At 35.1% G+C, this 18,072-nt stretch overlaps 1 protein-coding gene across 1 annotated transcript; it reads left to right on the forward strand.

Annotated features, from left to right (window-relative positions):
• Positions 1 to 8,999: 8,999 nt before the first annotated feature.
• On the forward strand, positions 9,000 to 18,063 carry NOXRED1 (NADP dependent oxidoreductase domain containing 1). The gene is made up of 7 exons (XM_051977514.1): positions 9,000 to 9,036; positions 9,549 to 9,723; positions 11,777 to 11,982; positions 14,246 to 14,426; positions 15,194 to 15,345; positions 15,885 to 16,107; positions 16,566 to 18,063. The coding sequence occupies exons 2-7, from the start codon at positions 9,560 to 9,562 to the stop codon at positions 16,753 to 16,755; spliced, it is 1,116 nt and encodes a 371-aa protein (XP_051833474.1). The 5' UTR covers positions 9,000 to 9,036; positions 9,549 to 9,559; the 3' UTR covers positions 16,756 to 18,063.
• Positions 18,064 to 18,072: the final 9 nt, after the last annotated feature.

Genomic DNA, 18,072 nt, shown 5'->3' on the forward strand with positions numbered 1-18,072 from the left:
TGGTGAAATGCAAAAAAAAAAAAAAAAGACACTGAAAGAAATTAATTCCTTAAAAAACAAAATAGGCCAAATGCAAATTACATATATATATATATATCCACTGAAGAAAACACCTTGAAAAGTAGAATTAATCAAATGGAAAAAGAGACACAAAAGCCAACTGAAGAAAATCACACATTAAAAACTAGAACCAGACAAATGGAAACTAACTCTAGGAGACATCAAGAATCAATTAAACAGACTAAAAAGAATGAACAGTGGAAGAAAATGTAAAATACCTCATCGGAAAAACAGCAGACCTGGAAAATAAATCCCAGAGAGGCAATTTAAAAATTATTGATCCATCTGAAGGCCATGATCAAAAAAAAAGCTTGGCTAGCATTCTTCAAGAAATCATCAAGGAAAACTAACATGATATACTAGAACTAAAATGGGAAATAATCATAGAAAGAATCTATCTATCACAATTGGAAAGAGATCCCACAAGGAAAACATCAAGGAACATTGTTGCAAAACTCCAGTATAATCTCAAGGAAAAAATACTGTAATATACCAGACAAAAACAGTTCAAGTATTGAGGTAAGGATTATCCAGGATCTGATAGCTTCTACAATAAAGGATCTGAGGGCCTAGAATACTATATTCTGAAAGATAAAGGACCTAGATTACAACCAAGAATTAAATATCCATCATCCTTCAGGGGAGCAGATGGATTTTCAATGAAATAAGAGACTTTGGATCATTTTTATTGAAAAGAACTAGAACTAAACAGAGAATTTGACCTTTAAACACAGGAGTCAAAAGAAGCATACAAAGGTAAACAGGACAAATATATATATATATATATATATGTAATTTAAAGGTTATACTATATCCCTAAATGTGAAAATGATAATCTATAATTCTTGAGAACTGTATCTGTTATGGGCAGTTTGAGGGGGCAAAAATGGATGGAGGGTATGGCTATGAGTGAGCTCTGATGTGATGGTATCAAAGAAAAAGACATTAAGGAGTGGAAAAAGAATTATACTGGGAGAAGAAAGGGGAGGTAAAACGGGATAAATTAGATCACATGAAAAGGCACAAAAGATATAATAGGGAAAAAGAAGCCAGGGGGATGAACATTGTCTGAAACTTAATCTCATCAGTTCAGGCTCAAAGAGGGAATAAAATATTCACTCATTTGTATATAGAAATTTATCTTATCCTATAAGAAGTAGGAGGGAAAAAAAGGAAAAAAAAAAGGGAGAAGCTGGATAGAAGGGAGGACAGAAACACTAAGAGAAAAGAGAAGGGATGCTAGAAGGGAGGGCAGGTAAAGGGTGAAACACAAAACACTAAGGAGGGACAGGGTGGAAAGAGAGAAAATATATATATGAGGGAGAAAATAGGATGGAGGGAAATACAGAAAGAAACGCAGAAAAATAGCTGAATGGGAATGGGATAAAATTCTTCCATAAAATAGAAGCAAATAGCAGAATAGATTAAAAAACAATCCTATAATATGTTGTTCACAAAAAACACATTTAAAATAAATACATACAGAGTAAGGGTAAAAGGCTGGAGCAGAATTGTGCTTCTGCTGAAGCAAAAAAAAAAAAGGGTAGCAATTCTGATTTCAGATAAAGCAAAAGTAAAAATAGATCACACTAAAAGACAAGGCAGACATGAAGTAGTACCAACTGTATGTGCACCATCAAATTTTTAAAGAGGAATTAAGGCAGTTACAGGAAGAAATAGCAAAACTATACCAGTGGGGGACCTCAACCTTGCCCTTGCAGAATTAAATAAATTTAGCCACAAAATAAGAAAGAAATCTTAGAATCTTAGAAAACTTAGATATAATAGACCTCTGAGAAAATTGAATAGGGATAGAAAGGAATATACCTTTTTCTTGGCAGCATATGGCACTTACACAAAAACTGACCATGTATGAGGACATAAAAATCTCACAAATGTAGAAATGCAGAAACAGTAAATGCTTCCTTGTTGGGCCACAATGCAATAAAAATTATTCAGTTAAAGGCCTGGTAAACATAGACTAAAAACCTATTGGAAATTAAATAATCTAATTCTAAAGAATGAGTGAATCAAACAATGAATAGAAACTATCAGTAATTTCATCCAAAAGAATGACAATAATGAGACAACATACCAAAATCTATGGGATACAGCCAAAGCAGTTCTTAGAGGAAAGTTCATCTCTCTAAATAGTTATATGAATAAAATAAAGAAGGAGGAGATTTGTGAATTGGGCATGCAATTTAAAAAGCTAGAAAAAGAACAAATTAAAAACTCCCAATTAAATACCAAATTAGAAATTCTGAAACTCAAAGGAGAGATTAATAAAATTGAAATTAAGAAAACTATTAAACTAAGAATTGGTTTTATGAAAAAACCAACAAAATAGATAAACCCCTGGTTGATTTGATTAGAAAAAGAAAAAGAAAAAAAAAAACAAATTACTAGCATCAAAAATGAAAAGGGTGAACTTACCACCAATAAAGAAATTAAAGCAATAAAAAGCTATTTTGCCCAACTGTATGCTAGCAAATATGACAATCTAATTGAAATGGATATTTATAAAAATATAAATTGTCCTGATTAACAGAAGAAAAAATAAATTACTTAAATAATCCCATTTTAGAAAAGGAATTTGAATAATCCATCAATGAATAAGAAAAAATATCCAAGGCCAGATGGATTTACAGGTAAATTATACCAAACATTTAAAGAACAATTAATTCCAATACTATGTAAACTATTTGGAAAAATAGGTAAAGAAGTCCTATTGATGAGGTTTAGATTTGGGGAACCCAAATGAAATTAGGGTTTCTCATGGTCAGGGAGTTAAATGAGATCTAGTGGCAGGTTTGCGGTTCAGGGTAGTTTTGGCTCCCCTGCATTCCCTTGGGGATTTGGCAGAAAGGTAGGGAGTTTTGGGGACCCCCCCTTCTGGTTTTGCAAGAAGTTCCCTGTAAAGGAATATACAGACCCGAAAACCTAGATTGATAAAAGAGATTTATTATGGGGATTGGAAGTAAGGTTAAAGTCTGATTAAGGAAATAGGTAAGGGTAAAGAGAAAATGGCACTGGAAAAAGAGTATTCCAGTGGGCTGAGGCTCTTTGGGATGCCAAGCATGATATAGCTAGCATGTTTGGAACCTCTGCAAAGAGAGGATTTTAGTTTGGCTCTTTTTATAATGAGAGATTTAGGTAAAGAGGGCCTGTGGGTGGAGTCCCCAGTTGGCTCAGATCTGATGGGGGCTGAGACAAGCCCGGATCTCCTATTGGAATTCAAAGGGATGCTTTTGACCAGGATTTGTGAATCAAAGGTCCTAGCTTCCTGGATTGATAATACTTTAGCCAGGAATGTTTGGGAATCAAAAAGGAATCACAAATCAATCTGAAAGAAATCACAATCTGAAAGAAGAAAGTTTCTTAAAGGGACCACAACCCACTTCACTGCCAAATTCCTTCTATAACACAAATATGGTACTGTTACTTAAACCAGGAAGAGCCAAAACAAAGAAAGAAACTTACAGAGCAATCTCCCTAATGAATATTAATGCAAAAATTTTAAATAAAATATTAACAAAGAGATTACAACAATTTACCAGCAGGATAATACACTATGACCAATTTGACATTTATTTATTTTTTTAAATAACTTTTTATTGATAGAACGCATGCCAGGGTAATTTTTTACAGCATTATCCCTTGCATTCACTTCTGTTCTGATTTTTCCCCTCCCTCCCTCCACCCCTTCCCTCAGATGGCAAGCAGTCCTTTACATGTTGAATGGGTTGTAGTATATCCTAGATACAACATATGTGTGCAGAACCGAACAGTTTTCTTGTTGCACAGGAAGAATTGAATTCAGAAGGTATAAATAACCCAGGAAGAAAAAAAAAAAAATGCAAGCAGTTTATATTCATTTCCCAGTGTTCTTTCTCTGGTTGTAGCTGCTTCTGTCCATCTTTGATCAATTAAGGCTCTCTTTATCGAAGAGATCCACTTCCATCAGAATACATCCTCAAACAGTATTGTTGTTGAGGTATATAATGATCTCCTGGTTCTGCTCATTTCACTCAGCATCAGTTCATGTAAGTCTCGTCAGTCCTCTCTGTATTCACCCTGCTGGTCATTCCTTACAGAACAATAATATTCCATAACATTCATATACCACAATTTACTCAACCATTCTCCAATTGATGGACATCCTTTCATTTTCCAGCTTCTAGCCACTACAAACAGGGCTGCTACAAACATTTTGGCACATACAGGTCCCTTTCCTTTCTTTAGTATCTCTTTGGGGTATAAGCCCAGTAGAAACACTGCTGGATCAAAGGGTATGCACAGTTTGATAACTTTTTGAGCATAGTTCCAAATTGCTCTCCAGAATGACTGGATGTGTTCACAATTCCACCAACAATGTATCATTGTCCCTGTTTTCCCACATCCCCTCCAACATTCCCCATTATCTTTTCCTGTCATTCTAGCCAATCTGACAGGTGTGTAGTGGTATCTCAGAGTTGTCTTAATTTGCATTTCTCTGATTAATAATGATTTGGAGCATATTTTCATATGTCTATAAATAGTTTCAATTTCTTCGTCTGAGAATTGTCTGTTCATATCCTTTGACCATTTATCAATTGGAGAATGGTTTGATTTCTTATAGATTAGAGTCAATTCTCTATATATTTTGGAAATGAGGCCTTTATCAGAACCTTTGATTGTAAAAATGTTTTCCCAGTTTATTGTTTCCCTTCTAATCTTGTCTGCATTTGTTTTGTTTGTACAAAAACTTTTCAATTTGATATAATCAAAATTTTCTATGTTGTGGTCAATAGTGATCTCTAGTTCTTCTTTGGTCATAAATTCCTCCCTCTTCTACAGGTCTGTGAGGTAAACTATCCTATGCTCTTCCAATTTATTTATCATCTCATTCTTTATGCCTAGGTCATGAACCCATTTTGACCTTATCTTGGTGTACGGTGTTAAGTGTGGGTCAATGCCTAGTTTCTGCCATACTGATTTCCAATTTTCCCAGCAATTTTTGTCAAATAATGCATTCTTATCCCAGAAACTGGTGTCTTTGGGTTTGTCAAACATTATATTATTAAAGTTAATGGCTGTTTTGTCCTTTGAACCTAACCTATTCCATTGATCAACTAGTCTATTTCTTAGCCAATACCAGATGGTTTTAGTAACTGCTGCTTTATAATATAATTTTAGATCTGGTACAGCTAGGCCACCTTCATTTGATTTTTTTTTCATTAATTCCCTAGAAATTCTTGACCTTTTGTTTTTCCATATGAACTTTGTTGTTATTTTTTTCTAATTCATCAAAGTAGTTTTTTGGGAGTCTGATTGGTATAGCGCTAAATAAGTAGATTAATTTAGGTAGTATTTTCATCTTTATTATATTTGCTTGCCCAATCCAAGAGCATTTAATATTTTTCCAGTTGGTTAGATCGGACTTAATTTGTGTGGAAAGTGTTTTGTAGTTTTGCTCATAAAGTTTCTGATTTTCCCTTGGCAGATAGATTCCTAAATATTTTATACAATCAGTAGTTACTTTAAATGGAATTTCTTTTTGTAACTCTAACTGTTGGGTTTTGTTAGTGATATATAAGAATGCTGATGACTTATGTGGGTTTATTTTATATCCTGCAACTTTGCTGAAGGTGTAGATTGTTTCTAATAACTTTTTGGTAGAATCTCTGGGGTTCTCTAAGTATACCATCATATCATCAGCAAAGAGTGATAATTTGGTTTCCTCATTGCCTATTCTTATTCCTTTAATCTCTTTCTCAACTCTTATTGCCAAAGCTAGCATTTCTAATACAATATTAAATAGTAACGGTGATAGTGGGCAACCTTGTTTTACTCCTGATCTTATTGGGAATGGTTGCAGTTTGTCCCCATTACATATAATGCTTACTGCTGGTTTTAAATAGATGCTACTGATTATTTTAAGGAAAAGTCCATTTATTCCTATACTCTCAAGAGTTTTTAATAGGAATGGATGTTGGATTTTATCAAATGCTTTTTCTGCATCTATTGAGATGATCATATGGTTTTTGTTAATTTGATTATTAATATGGCCAATTATATTGATAGTTTTCCTAATATTGAACCAGCCCTGCATTCCTGGTATAAATCCTACTTGATCATGATGTATTATCCTGGGGATGATTTTCTGTAGTCTTTTTGCTAATATCTTATTTAAGATTTTAGCATCAATATTCATTAGGGAGATTGGTCTATAATTTTCTTTCTCTGTTTTCAACCTACCTGGTTTAGGTATCAGTACCATGTCTGTGTCATAAAAGGAGTTTGGTAGGACTCCTTCATTTCCTATTTTTTCAAATAGTTTATAAAGTATTGGGGCTAATTGTTCTTTGAATGTTTGGTAGAATTCACATGTAAATCCATCTGGTCCCGGGGATTTTTTTTTAGGGAGTTGATTAATAGCTTGTTCTATTTCTTTTTCTGAAATGGGACTATTTAAGCAATTTACTTCCTCCTCTGATAATCTGGGAAGCCTATGTTTTTGGAGGTAGTCATCCATTTCGCTTAGGTTATCAAATTTATTGGCATAAAGTTGGGCAAAGTAACCCCTTATTATTTCTTTAATTTCCTCTTCATCAGTGGTGAGTTCTCCTTTTTCATTTTTAAGACTGCCAATTTGATTTCCCTCTCTCCTTTTTCTAATCAGATTTACCAAAGGTTTATCAATTTTATTGGTTTTTTCATAAAACCAACTCTTGAACTCGGGTCCTCCTGACTTCAGGGCTGGTGCTCTATCCTCTGCGCCACCTAGCTGCCAATTTGGCATTTATATCATGAATGCAAGGCTGGTTCAATTCAGGAAATTTGCCATAATTGATCATATCAATAACAAAACTAACAGAAAGCTTTTAACAAAACATAGCATCCATTCCTATTAAAAACATTACAGAACATAGGAATAAAAATATCCTTAAAATAATAAGCAGCATCTGTCTAAAAACTGTTAGGTTAATGGGGAGAAGCTGGATGCATTCCTAATAATATCAGAAGTGAAAAAAGTATGCCTATTATCACCATTGTTATTCAGTATTGCATTGGAAATGTTGCCTTTAGTAATAAGGAAAAAAAAAAAGAAATTAAAGAATTTAGAATAGGCAATGAGTAGAAAAACTATCACTCTTTGGAGATGATATGTCATACTTAGTGCTAGAGAATCATGCAAAAACCTACTTGAAATAACAGCTTTAGCAAAATTGCAAGATATAAAATAAACCCACACAAATCATTTCTATATATTACTAACAAAGCCCAGCAACAAAAGAGAAATTCCATTTAAAATAGCTGCAGACAAAATAAAATATTTGCCTACTTGCCAAGACAAACCCAGGAACTATGTGAAATAAAGTCAGATCTAAACAATTGGAAAAGTATCAATTGCTCAAAAGTAGATTGAGCTAATAAAGATGACGATTCTGGCTAAATTGGTCTATTTGTTTAGTGCCATAGCAATTAAACCGCCAAAAACTTTTATAGGGCTAGGAAAAAATAAAAATTCATCTGAAAGAACAAAAGGCCAAGAATATCAAGGGAATTAATGAAAAAAAATACAAAGGCCTGCCTGGCAGGAACAGACCTAAAACTGTATTATAAAGCAACAGACATCAAAACCATTTGGTACTTAATGGCTAAGAAATAGAGTGGTGGATCAATGAAATGAATACAAGTCATTCCTCTCTATGGATAAATGGCCAAAGGGTATGAACGGACAATTTTCAGATTATGATATTAAAACCATCTATAGTCACGTGAAAAAATGTTCTAAATCACTATTAGAGAAATTCAAATTTAAACAACTCTGAGGTACCACCACCCATCTCTCAGATTGAATAAGATGACAATGATAAATGTTGCAGGGTATGTGGGAAAACTGGGACACTAATGCATTGTTGATGGAGTTGTGAAATGATCCAATCATTCTTGAGAGCAATTTGGAACTATGCCCAAAGGACTATAAAAGTGCCATTATTGTATCCCAAGGAAATCATAAAGGGACCCACATGTGCAAAAAATGTTGGTAACATGGTGGCAAAGAATTGGAAAATTAGAAGATGTTCATCAATTAGGGATGGCTGAATAAGTTATGATATATGAAAGTAATGGAATATTATTGTTCAATAAAAATGATGAACAAGCTGATTTTAGAAGGTCATGAAAGATTTGATGCTGAACCAAACAAGCAGAACCAGGAATGCATTATACACAGCAACAGCTGAAAAGGCAAGAGCCTAATTTGCCATTGATAGACTGATTTTAAGCAAGTTAAGTTTGCCAACCTGTTTCCATTTCAGAGCATTTTTACAAGCTGACCAGCAAACCTAGGTGTTGAATGATAAAATCAAGTTAATTCCATATTTAATACGTGGGCTATGTTGAACATTTTGAATAGCTGGTTATTTCTGATCCACCTGTAATACATAAGGATCAGTGAACAATGAGTTTTACTGATTATTCAGTCTTTAGTATATCCTCCCAAGACTCTTGAACCTACAAGTCCTCTTAAAGCCTACAATTTGCTGAGGCTTTTCTTTTTGGCAGATGCTACAGTGGATTCCCTTAAAAAGATGAGTTGTAGGTTCAAGAGTTGTACTCTTAAGTCTGGCCACTGCCTTAAGACTTTGAGTAATTTCTTTTGTAACTCAAGTTTTCTCCTGTCTGGAACTTTTGACTAATCTTTTGGGAACATATGAAAAAGTAGCTAGGAAATGTATTAGATGACAATATTCATCGTTATTTGAATCCAGTAGCACTTAAGTAAGCCCATGTTACTATCTGGGGGAAATGAAATGATTTCTCTGAAAAGTGTTGGCCCCTTTAAGACTCAGAGACTAAAGTAATGTGGTAGCTATGGAGTTACCATGACAACTCTCCTGGGTAACTTCTAAAGATCTATTTGGATTTTGTAGTCCTGGAGAGGAAAGGTGTTGAGCAGACTATCTCTACAACTCACTCCTTGGCTAGGTGAGATGAAACAGTCTGTATGTGTCCTGATATTCTGCTAATGCCTGCATCCAAATCCTACAAGGCTCCTCTGGTCTTTATTGGGATTCTTTTTCAATGTCATAGAAATTATGAGCTTTAATGGGAGGAGAGAATTATTTGGAAATATGTCCTGATGGTCAGTTTCCTTCCTAAACACTCAGTGAGTAGAAGAATCTGGTTTAAAGAGAGGTTTGAGATGATCCTGGGAGAGCCAACAGGAAATCTAAGAACTCTGGGTTTATAGGGCATTTTTTCTTCTACTTCTTCAGGAAAGAAAAGATGCCCTGGGTATGTGAACTCAGTGATTAGAAATATGACAGGACCTCTATTCACTCAGAGAACTGGATTAGGTGACCAAGTCCTGAGGAGCAGAATGGAATGATTGTAGTCCCAAATTATAAGTGTTGGTGAGGTAGAGATGTGAACTTAATTTAAAGGTTTCCATTTCCCTTCAAGATTGGGCAGTATAAACTGATTACTTGTTTTGGTAGGACTGGAAGATATGGAGTTTTCAGACTTGATGGACAATCTGCCATCCCTGCAATTTGAACATGGGCTTCAGGAGGAAGAAATCCCGTGGCTGTTTCTTCAGAGCCGTTCCCGAGGATTGATGATCCAAGCCTGTGCCCACGCAGCTTTCTTCTGCAGACTACTCTGGGTCTTGAGGTAAGTTAGTTCCCACAAAATAGCAGATGGAGAAAAACCTGTGTACTATTGAGATCTGAGACCTGATATTACTAGGGGGAATTTACTTGAGTAGAGGCACTTTGCCTTTTTTGCTCCACCGCACAGCCAGCATGAACCATGCTATTCCACATCCAAAGCGACTTATCTGAGATTCCAAAATGGTGGTAATTTCTATGTAGTTGAGTGGACTTTTTGGAGACAGAATCTGGCTACCAGTGTGTCTTCTTCATTTGCACCAGAGTGAACACTGTTCTGTCACTTGGGTAAGGACTGAGTTCATTTTCTTGTCTAAAGATGATGTTGGAGCCCTTTCTCTATAACAAGTCCTTGGGACTTGGAGACTATGAATTAGTGGTCATCTAATTCAGCCTTTTCCCAAGGAGGGTGATGTTTAGACTGAATTAGATGGATTTCTTTATTTGAGGGGAAAAGATCCATGCTTTTTAGTTTCTCCTTCTCCAAGTGTCTGGGTTTCTCTAGGTGACTCAAGTGTCTATTGTTGACCTTCAAATCCTGCCTAGATTTTGCAATTCAAGGTCATTTTTTCTTGTCCCTCAATCTTGCCCTCTATGAAATTAAACCATTACCTTAGCCTTGATGAAAGAGACCAAAATGAAATGTTTCTGTCCTAAAGCAATGGTATCAAACTAAAATAGAACTAGGGGCCACTAAACCATATATAACGATCCCCATGTATTGCATATTAATGTAGAAAAACATACACACATATATTTTATTAATATATCAATACATTAAAATAAGAAACTACATTTTAATTTGGTTTTAGCCATACTTAGGATTGTTGTGAGCCACATGAGGCCCACAGGCCAGTGTTTGATGCTTCTGCCCTAAGACATTTACCTCAAATCCTTAGCCTCCAGACGTGAGGGTGCTATGATGATAATTAGTTGATATGGCTGCAAGATCTTATTAGTTAGGTTCAGGGGGACTAATAAGAAATCATTTAGTAAATCTGATTGGAGCTCTTTTATAGTGAAGATCGTATAGGTACCTAGTCATTTCTCAGTTAAGAGAAGGGCCTTAAATAAATCCTGTATTTGATGTGACTATAGAAACCTGGGAATTCTATCATTACCAAAGCGCAGAACTTGCTTAGAGTTTTTGATAATAAGATCCAGTAGTGCTTCTTTATCTAGAATTTAAACTCATCAACTTCACCTAGCTTAATGCTAGCATAATCTCAAACTAGAAGTAACTGAAAAAGTAATTGGAAAAAAAAGTGAATACAACAAATAGTTATTACATTTCTCAGATATTAAATCTGGGCACTTGAATTCTGTAGGAAAGGTCCTAAGTCCCTCACTTAAGGTCTTTAGTTATTTAATTATCACATCGTTCTATCAGGCTAGATTATGTAGTTTGCTAAACCATTTCATAGTTCAATAAGACTTCAAAAACTGATTTCATTAGCATAGGTGCTCCCTTATTCCTTCACCAGTGCTTATTAGCATTGTTCCACAAGGATGTGGCTGACAAATATCACCTGAGCCTATTATTTAAAGCTTTTCCACTTTTGTGTACAATCTGCCAAAGCCTAGCCATTGGACTAGGCCTTAAGGGAAAGTCTGCCCCTCATAGAAAGAAACAGCAAACTATTAGCAGGTTTTGTTGATGGAAGTGAGTGGTTAAGAAGTTGCCTAGTGACAGCTGATGTAGTCTGACTAGAAAGGAAGTGAAAAATTCAAAACAAATGCCTAACTGTGGTAGGATACAATAATGGCAATCAAATTGTGCCTAAGAAAGTAAAAATGTGTAACTCATTTTAGAAAAATTCCCAACCAGAATAACTAAAGTTTTGGAAGCTAAAAGGATTTACCTTTGTGAATTTAGAAAAAAAAATGTAATCTGGAAAATTCACAGCTTATTTCCTGATTGTGCTAGATAAATAAGGGGTCACTATAATACATGTTCTTCAAAGTCATTTTTACATAAGGACACTAGAATAATGTAATTCTGGAACTGAATTTCCAGGGCAGCTAAAAGGTACTTGTGTGTTTGTTTATTTCCCCAGGAAAATGGAAGACAGCACCTTAGTTTCTATGCTCCCTTTAGAAGAGGAGGAAGAAGATTCTTATAAAAAACCTTCCGAAAAAGAACTGAGAGTGGGCATTATTGGAGGTGGACGACTGGGAAGGCAACTGGTTTTAGTGTTACTCCACCGGGCTTTTATCCCTCCTCAGAATCTTCATATCTCCACTCGGAGGCCAGAGATCCTGAGTAAGAAGTTTGGAAGGACTAAAGGATCCTCCATAGCAAATATCTTTTGCCTCCTTGTTCCCAAAATAAGTTAGAAATAACATTCTAATTTGTTTCTCCAAAGCAGGTCCCTTGACCAAAACTATTCTTATTCCACTTTTATTATTTATATCTCTTTCCTCTACCTACATAATGGATCCTTCTGGGTTCTTAATGAAAAATGAAAATGCTTCCAGCAAAGAAGTTTTTAATATATACAATATATACAATTAATATATAGAATATAATACATGTTCTTCTCTTCTGTTCTAAATCAGTGGCAAAAATATTTGAACTTGAATATTGTGTTTTTCTATTCAGTAAATCCTACATCTATTTTTTAATAATCGCTTTTTATTTTCAAAATACATGCAAAGATAGTTTTCAACATTCACCCTTGCAAAATCTTGTGTTCCCAATTTTTCTATCTCCCTTTCCCCCACCCTCTCCCCTAGACAGCAAGTAATCCAATATAGGTTAAACATGTATAATTCTTCTAAATATATTTCCACATTTATCATGCTGCACAAGACAAATCAGATCAAAAAGGGAAAAAAAATTTAAAAAGACAAGCAAACAACAAAAAAAGGTGAAACTGTTGTGATCCACATTCATTCCCCATAGTCCTTCCTCTGAATGCAGATGGCTCTCTCCATCACAAGTCTTGGAATTGGCCTGAATTACCTGAGCCATGTCCATCACAGTTGGTCATCACATAATCTTGTGGCTATGTACAAGGTTCTCTTGGTTCTACTTGCTCCGTTTAACGTCAGTTCATGTAAGTCTCTTCGGGTCTTTCTGAAATCATCCTGCTGTTGTTTCTTATAGAATAATAATATTCCATAACATTCATATACCATAACTTATTCAGCCATTCTCCAAATACAAAAAGGGCTGCCACAAACATTTTTGCATATGTGGGTCCCTTTCCCTTCTCTAAGATCTCTTTGGGATATAAGCGCAGTAGAAATACTGCTGGGTCAAAGGGCATATATTGCATAGTTTGATAGGCTAGTTGTTCAGAATGGTTGGATCAGTTCATAACTCCATCAAATGTATTGGTGTCTCAGTTTTCCCATAGCACCTCCATTAATTATCCTAATCTTATATTTATAAAGCAATATAAAGATGGTGTTGGGCCATTTCAATAAAATAAATATATGTTTTATAAACATGTATTTTTGGTGTAAATGATAGTGTTTGTTAGGATAGCCAAATACATAGTTTAAGGAAGCAAATATTAAAAATGTTTGCCATCAACTTCTACCATTTTAGAAAATGTTATCTACACTGGTATATATGTATCTGTTCTTAAAGACTTTATATGCGTAAATCTTGAGGAGTGATTATTGTTCTGGAATGTCTATTTTGCTTTCCTCCTTTTAGAGACAATATGATATAGGAATTAAAGAGTTGGGTAGAAAAGCTAGAAAGATCTTGATTCAAGTCTTACCTGGGAGGGCTATGTGACTCCAGTAAATCACATAATCTTTCAGTGCCTGAGCTGCTCTCTAAATGTGCTTCAGTTGCAGAGAAGGTACTTAGCTTCATGGTGGAACTCTCTATTCTATACCAGTGAAACATAAGTCCAGTGCATTCTTTCCATCTTTTGATAAAATTTCCCTCCATAAAAAATTCCTATCACTGGTATCAGTTAAGACATCAGATTTGAGTCTTCCATTTAAAATTTCTGCTTTAAGGTAATCCATATTGCCAGTATAATGATGACCTCACTGTGGTTTTTATCACTCAGGATGTCAATGAACACATTTCTTCATTTGTAAGGAGTTTTATCTACATTTAACTTTGTACATATTTTCCTGAAACATTCTATTTTTCTTATCTTCCCTGAACCTCTAACCTTTCATTTTCTACTACCACTTCATCAGTCCTCCCTACTCATTTCCCCCTGAAAAGATTCTTTTAGGGAAAAGAGCCTGTAAGAAACTCCTCCTCCAAAGTAAAAATTCTGAGAAGTTCTAAATCCTTAAAAGTAAGTAGAATGAGGAGGATTGATTCCATCACGTAGAAAACTGTTACTGTGGAGGCAGATGTTCTATTAATGGGGTTAGAACATTACTGTAATGGGTTTTTTGAAGACAAGAGTGTCAGGGGAAATATGTGGGTTGATATTGAAATAATTTCTTTTCTCATCACAAAATTTAGATACAAATTCCCCTGCAATCTTTGCCAAGAGGCCTAATCCAAAATGCTTTGGCTCTTTTTTCCACTTTATTCCTTTCAGATGACTTCCAGAAGATGGGGATACAATGCTTTTATCATAACCGTTTTCTGGCAGAGTGGGCCAATCTGATCTTCCTCTGCTGTTTGCCATCCCAGCTACCTCACATTTGCATGGAAATCAACCCAAGGCTTGACAAATCTTGCATTGTATATAGCCTGGTCACTGCTGTCCCTCTGCTTAGGTAATTACTTTGGAGTCTAGATCAGTGATTTTTAACTTGGGGTCTATTGAATTTGATTTTTAGGATAGTTCTGATACCTATATTTCAATATAACATTTTCTTTGCCTATGTATTTTGTGCTATGCATTTAAAAACATCATTATTCTGCAAAGGGGTCCCTGGCACAGAAAAGGTTAAGAACCCTTGTGTCAGATGGAGTTTTTAACGTAGCAGAGCTGTCTTCCTTCTATCTCCTTATATTATCTGGTCCAGCCTTCTTTGGTATCTGAGTGATGATTCATTTTAAGATGGAAACTGCTTTGCTTTACAGAAAAGGTAAATCATGCTTTCATAATTCTTCCATTCTTTTCCAGCATTCTGCAAAAAGTGCCCTACTAGACTGACTACTTCTGGGTGTTGTTTTGCAATGGAATTAATTGCTAGGACCAAGTGGGAGCCCAAATTATGCTATTGGGTCAGATAATTTTCATTTATTTTTAGTCTTGAGATGGGGCAACTAGGTGAGACCTGGAGGGGGCAATAATACATGAGTTCAAATCCAGCCTCACACCTTAACGGAGCTGTGTAACCCTGGACAAATTATTTCACACCTCCAGCTCCGAATTTCTTCTGTAAAATGGAGAATACTGACACCTACTTATGAACAGTTCCAGCAACAATCAGAGTCCCAGTCCCAGGAATTCAAATGAGATCTCAGTTCAGACCCTTTGCCAACCTTCGAATGCTGGTAATCTTGCCTCTGACTGGGCACTGTGATTTATTTCCAGGCTGAAGCAGCTGCTGTGCCACACCTCCATTTTACGCCCCCAGTATCAGTGTGCTGAAAACTATGTTGATATTTGGGGGTCTAATGAGGACATCCCGTCTGCACTTCAAGATCCTGACATAGTTCATGCCTCTTCTCCTTACAGCCCTGACGGTATGTTCATGCCTCTCCCCTCCACCTGCTCTTCCCTGTTATGTTCCATTATTGGAAAGAGGAAACCGCCCCTGTGTTCTCTCATGTAAAACAATATAAGAAAAGTCCATCAGTTATTTAAAAAGGCATAATTTTCCTCCAGGGAAAAGTAGGAAGCTTGACTACATTACCTTTTTAAAGAGTGACTTCCCAGACCAAGCAGGAACATTCTCAGACTGGTATTCGGGGAAGAACCTAATTATCTGTGACTGTTTTTTTTTTTTTCCTTTTCTGCTTGTTTTTCTTTTCTGTTCTCTAACTTTCACATTTTTTAAAAGGAAGGCAAGTGTTTTGGAGAAATTTTGTTCCATTTTAACAAAGAATTATCAGAGTTATGCTGAAGTATATTCTAGGTTTAGAATATATCATAAATGTCAGAGAGTTGGGGCCCTTGACCCAGGAAGATGATTAATCGTCACATTATTGAGCACCACCAGTGGCTTAAGCTCCCTATTACTTTCCAAATTGGTAATTTATTTGTCCTCTACATTGATACATAGGAGGAGTAACTGTCAACATCAAGTGGCTGGAGGCAGTTTTCTACGCAGCTCTCAATACCTGCACATTAAAGAAAATACCCTACCAACAAGTGCTAGAGATACTCACTAACTTGTGTCTCTCTATTCATCCACAAACTTGTGGGGAAGATAAGTCTAATTGCCCTAGGTTCATTGTTACAGATTTTGTCAATCAAGCCTTTGCCAAGACCCTAAATCCAAGCAAGTAAGATGCCAGATACCTGATATTCCTGGTTTGTCTATTTTCTCTCAGATAATTTAGACAATTGTTGTTTCCTCTAATATCTTTAAAAAGTGTAATTAGGTCTTTTCTGTTTTCAGTTTCCATAGTTCTCTGATGCATCCCTCCCTTCCTTAATTATAAGACAATAAAGTATGTCATATTTTAATCATTTATTTATAAAGTATGACCTTAAGGTATTTAGAAGGTTCTATGTGAATAGAAAGGGCATTATAAATAAAATGAAATCACTATATTGAATAATTCCAGCAGTACTTCTAGTATAGCTCTAAATTTTAACTAGAAGGTATAAGAAAGTTATCCATTTTCAAACAAAGGAAAACTTTCTTCCAAAGGAAAATTTTTAATAGTTAAATCAAGAAGTATAGAAAAGACAGTAATGACTGCTAGCAAAAATACCACTACTAATATGTTTTTTTCAGTGTTTTCCCTTGGTTTGATTTGATCACTGTGCAACTCAAAGAAACTCCCTTTAGCCAGCACCTAGGAAAAACTGTGACTCTCCAGGAACACTTAACAGTTCTCTACTGTGCTTCATTTGGCGTATCACTTTCCCAAGAAATAGAAGAGGAGGAAGAAAGAGAAGAAGAAGAGAAGGCTCCAGGTCCATAGCCCTGAAAGACAACTTTTTCAGCTGCTAGGGGAATCTTCAGACTTATCAGTATGATTCCCTCCTCCCCAGATCAGCCCACTTAATGATGGGCCTTCACTTTTACTGCTGGCAGTAGTAGCTGTTTTATTTAGCAGTAACTGTTGGTAGATCTACATAAATATAAAAGTTTTGCTTAATTTGATGATAAATACACCAAGCTAAGAGAGTGGAAACATATCATAGTATTGTGTTTACTACAAACTGAGCACCGAAGAAAAGGAAAAATTATGCTGTCAGCTCTTAAAACTATAGTTAAAAAAACATATTACATTAAAGGTGAATTTGGCTTTTAGAGATCACCAATATAACCTAAACATTGACTCACTTAAGAACAGTCTTTTGATACTGCTTCTTGTTCAAAAGTCTAAATTTACAGTTCTAATGTAATATCATTACATTCTGCAACTTCTTTCGTAGAGGAACATATTCTGAATAAGAAAAATGGATGAATGACAATATTGTGATAAAATAGATGGTGCAAATTAGTTGACCAAGTTTTGATTCTCTTCATATGTTTATTTCAATTAGATAAGTTTTTTTGTGAAAAATTGTTTCAATGAGCCATTCTTGTTAAATAACTTATATTTATTTTAAATGAAGTCATCTTGCAAAATATAAAATTATTTTTTAAATAAATGCAATGTCTAAATACATTTACTTTCTAAATGTTTTATAATTCCTTTTTTCTCCAATAATAAAATACAAACAGTAGTATTATGATGTCAAGATTGTCACATAAGATGATGCTGTACGGTCTAGAGAACTCGGACTGAAAATTATTCAGAGTAAATGTAATTTTCCATGGTATTAGTTAATCTTTTACATTTTGGTTTTTGCATGATTGTGAGCCAGCTAAGCTCAATGGTGTGATATTAGAGCATTTTTAGCCTACATTTTGGTTTTAGCATGGAAGAAAATTTTTTCATCCAAATGTGATGTTTGGCTTGAATTACAATTTGAGAAATGAATTCTTCTCTAATAATTGGAGGAAATAACATGTCACAGACTCTTCTGATTTAGTATAGACCAGAAAAGTTTTAAGATTTTAAAAGTAAAATTAAGAACAGCAAAAGCTTTTGAAGCTATATTGGTGTCCTAATTCAGCTTTCATAGGAATATTTGACTTAAAATTTCTTTTTGGGAAGAGATTATGGATGAGTGAGCCTTAACCTAATTGCCATTTAAGAAATGCTTGAGTGACATTACAAAGTATAGTGTATTAGGTGAACTCAAGGCCCAAATCTATAATAAATGACAAATTCGACTCACTTGGTACT

The sequence above is a fragment of the Antechinus flavipes genome, chromosome 2 (assembly GCF_016432865.1).
Source record: "Antechinus flavipes isolate AdamAnt ecotype Samford, QLD, Australia chromosome 2, AdamAnt_v2, whole genome shotgun sequence".
NCBI lineage: Eukaryota > Metazoa > Chordata > Mammalia > Dasyuromorphia > Dasyuridae > Antechinus > Antechinus flavipes.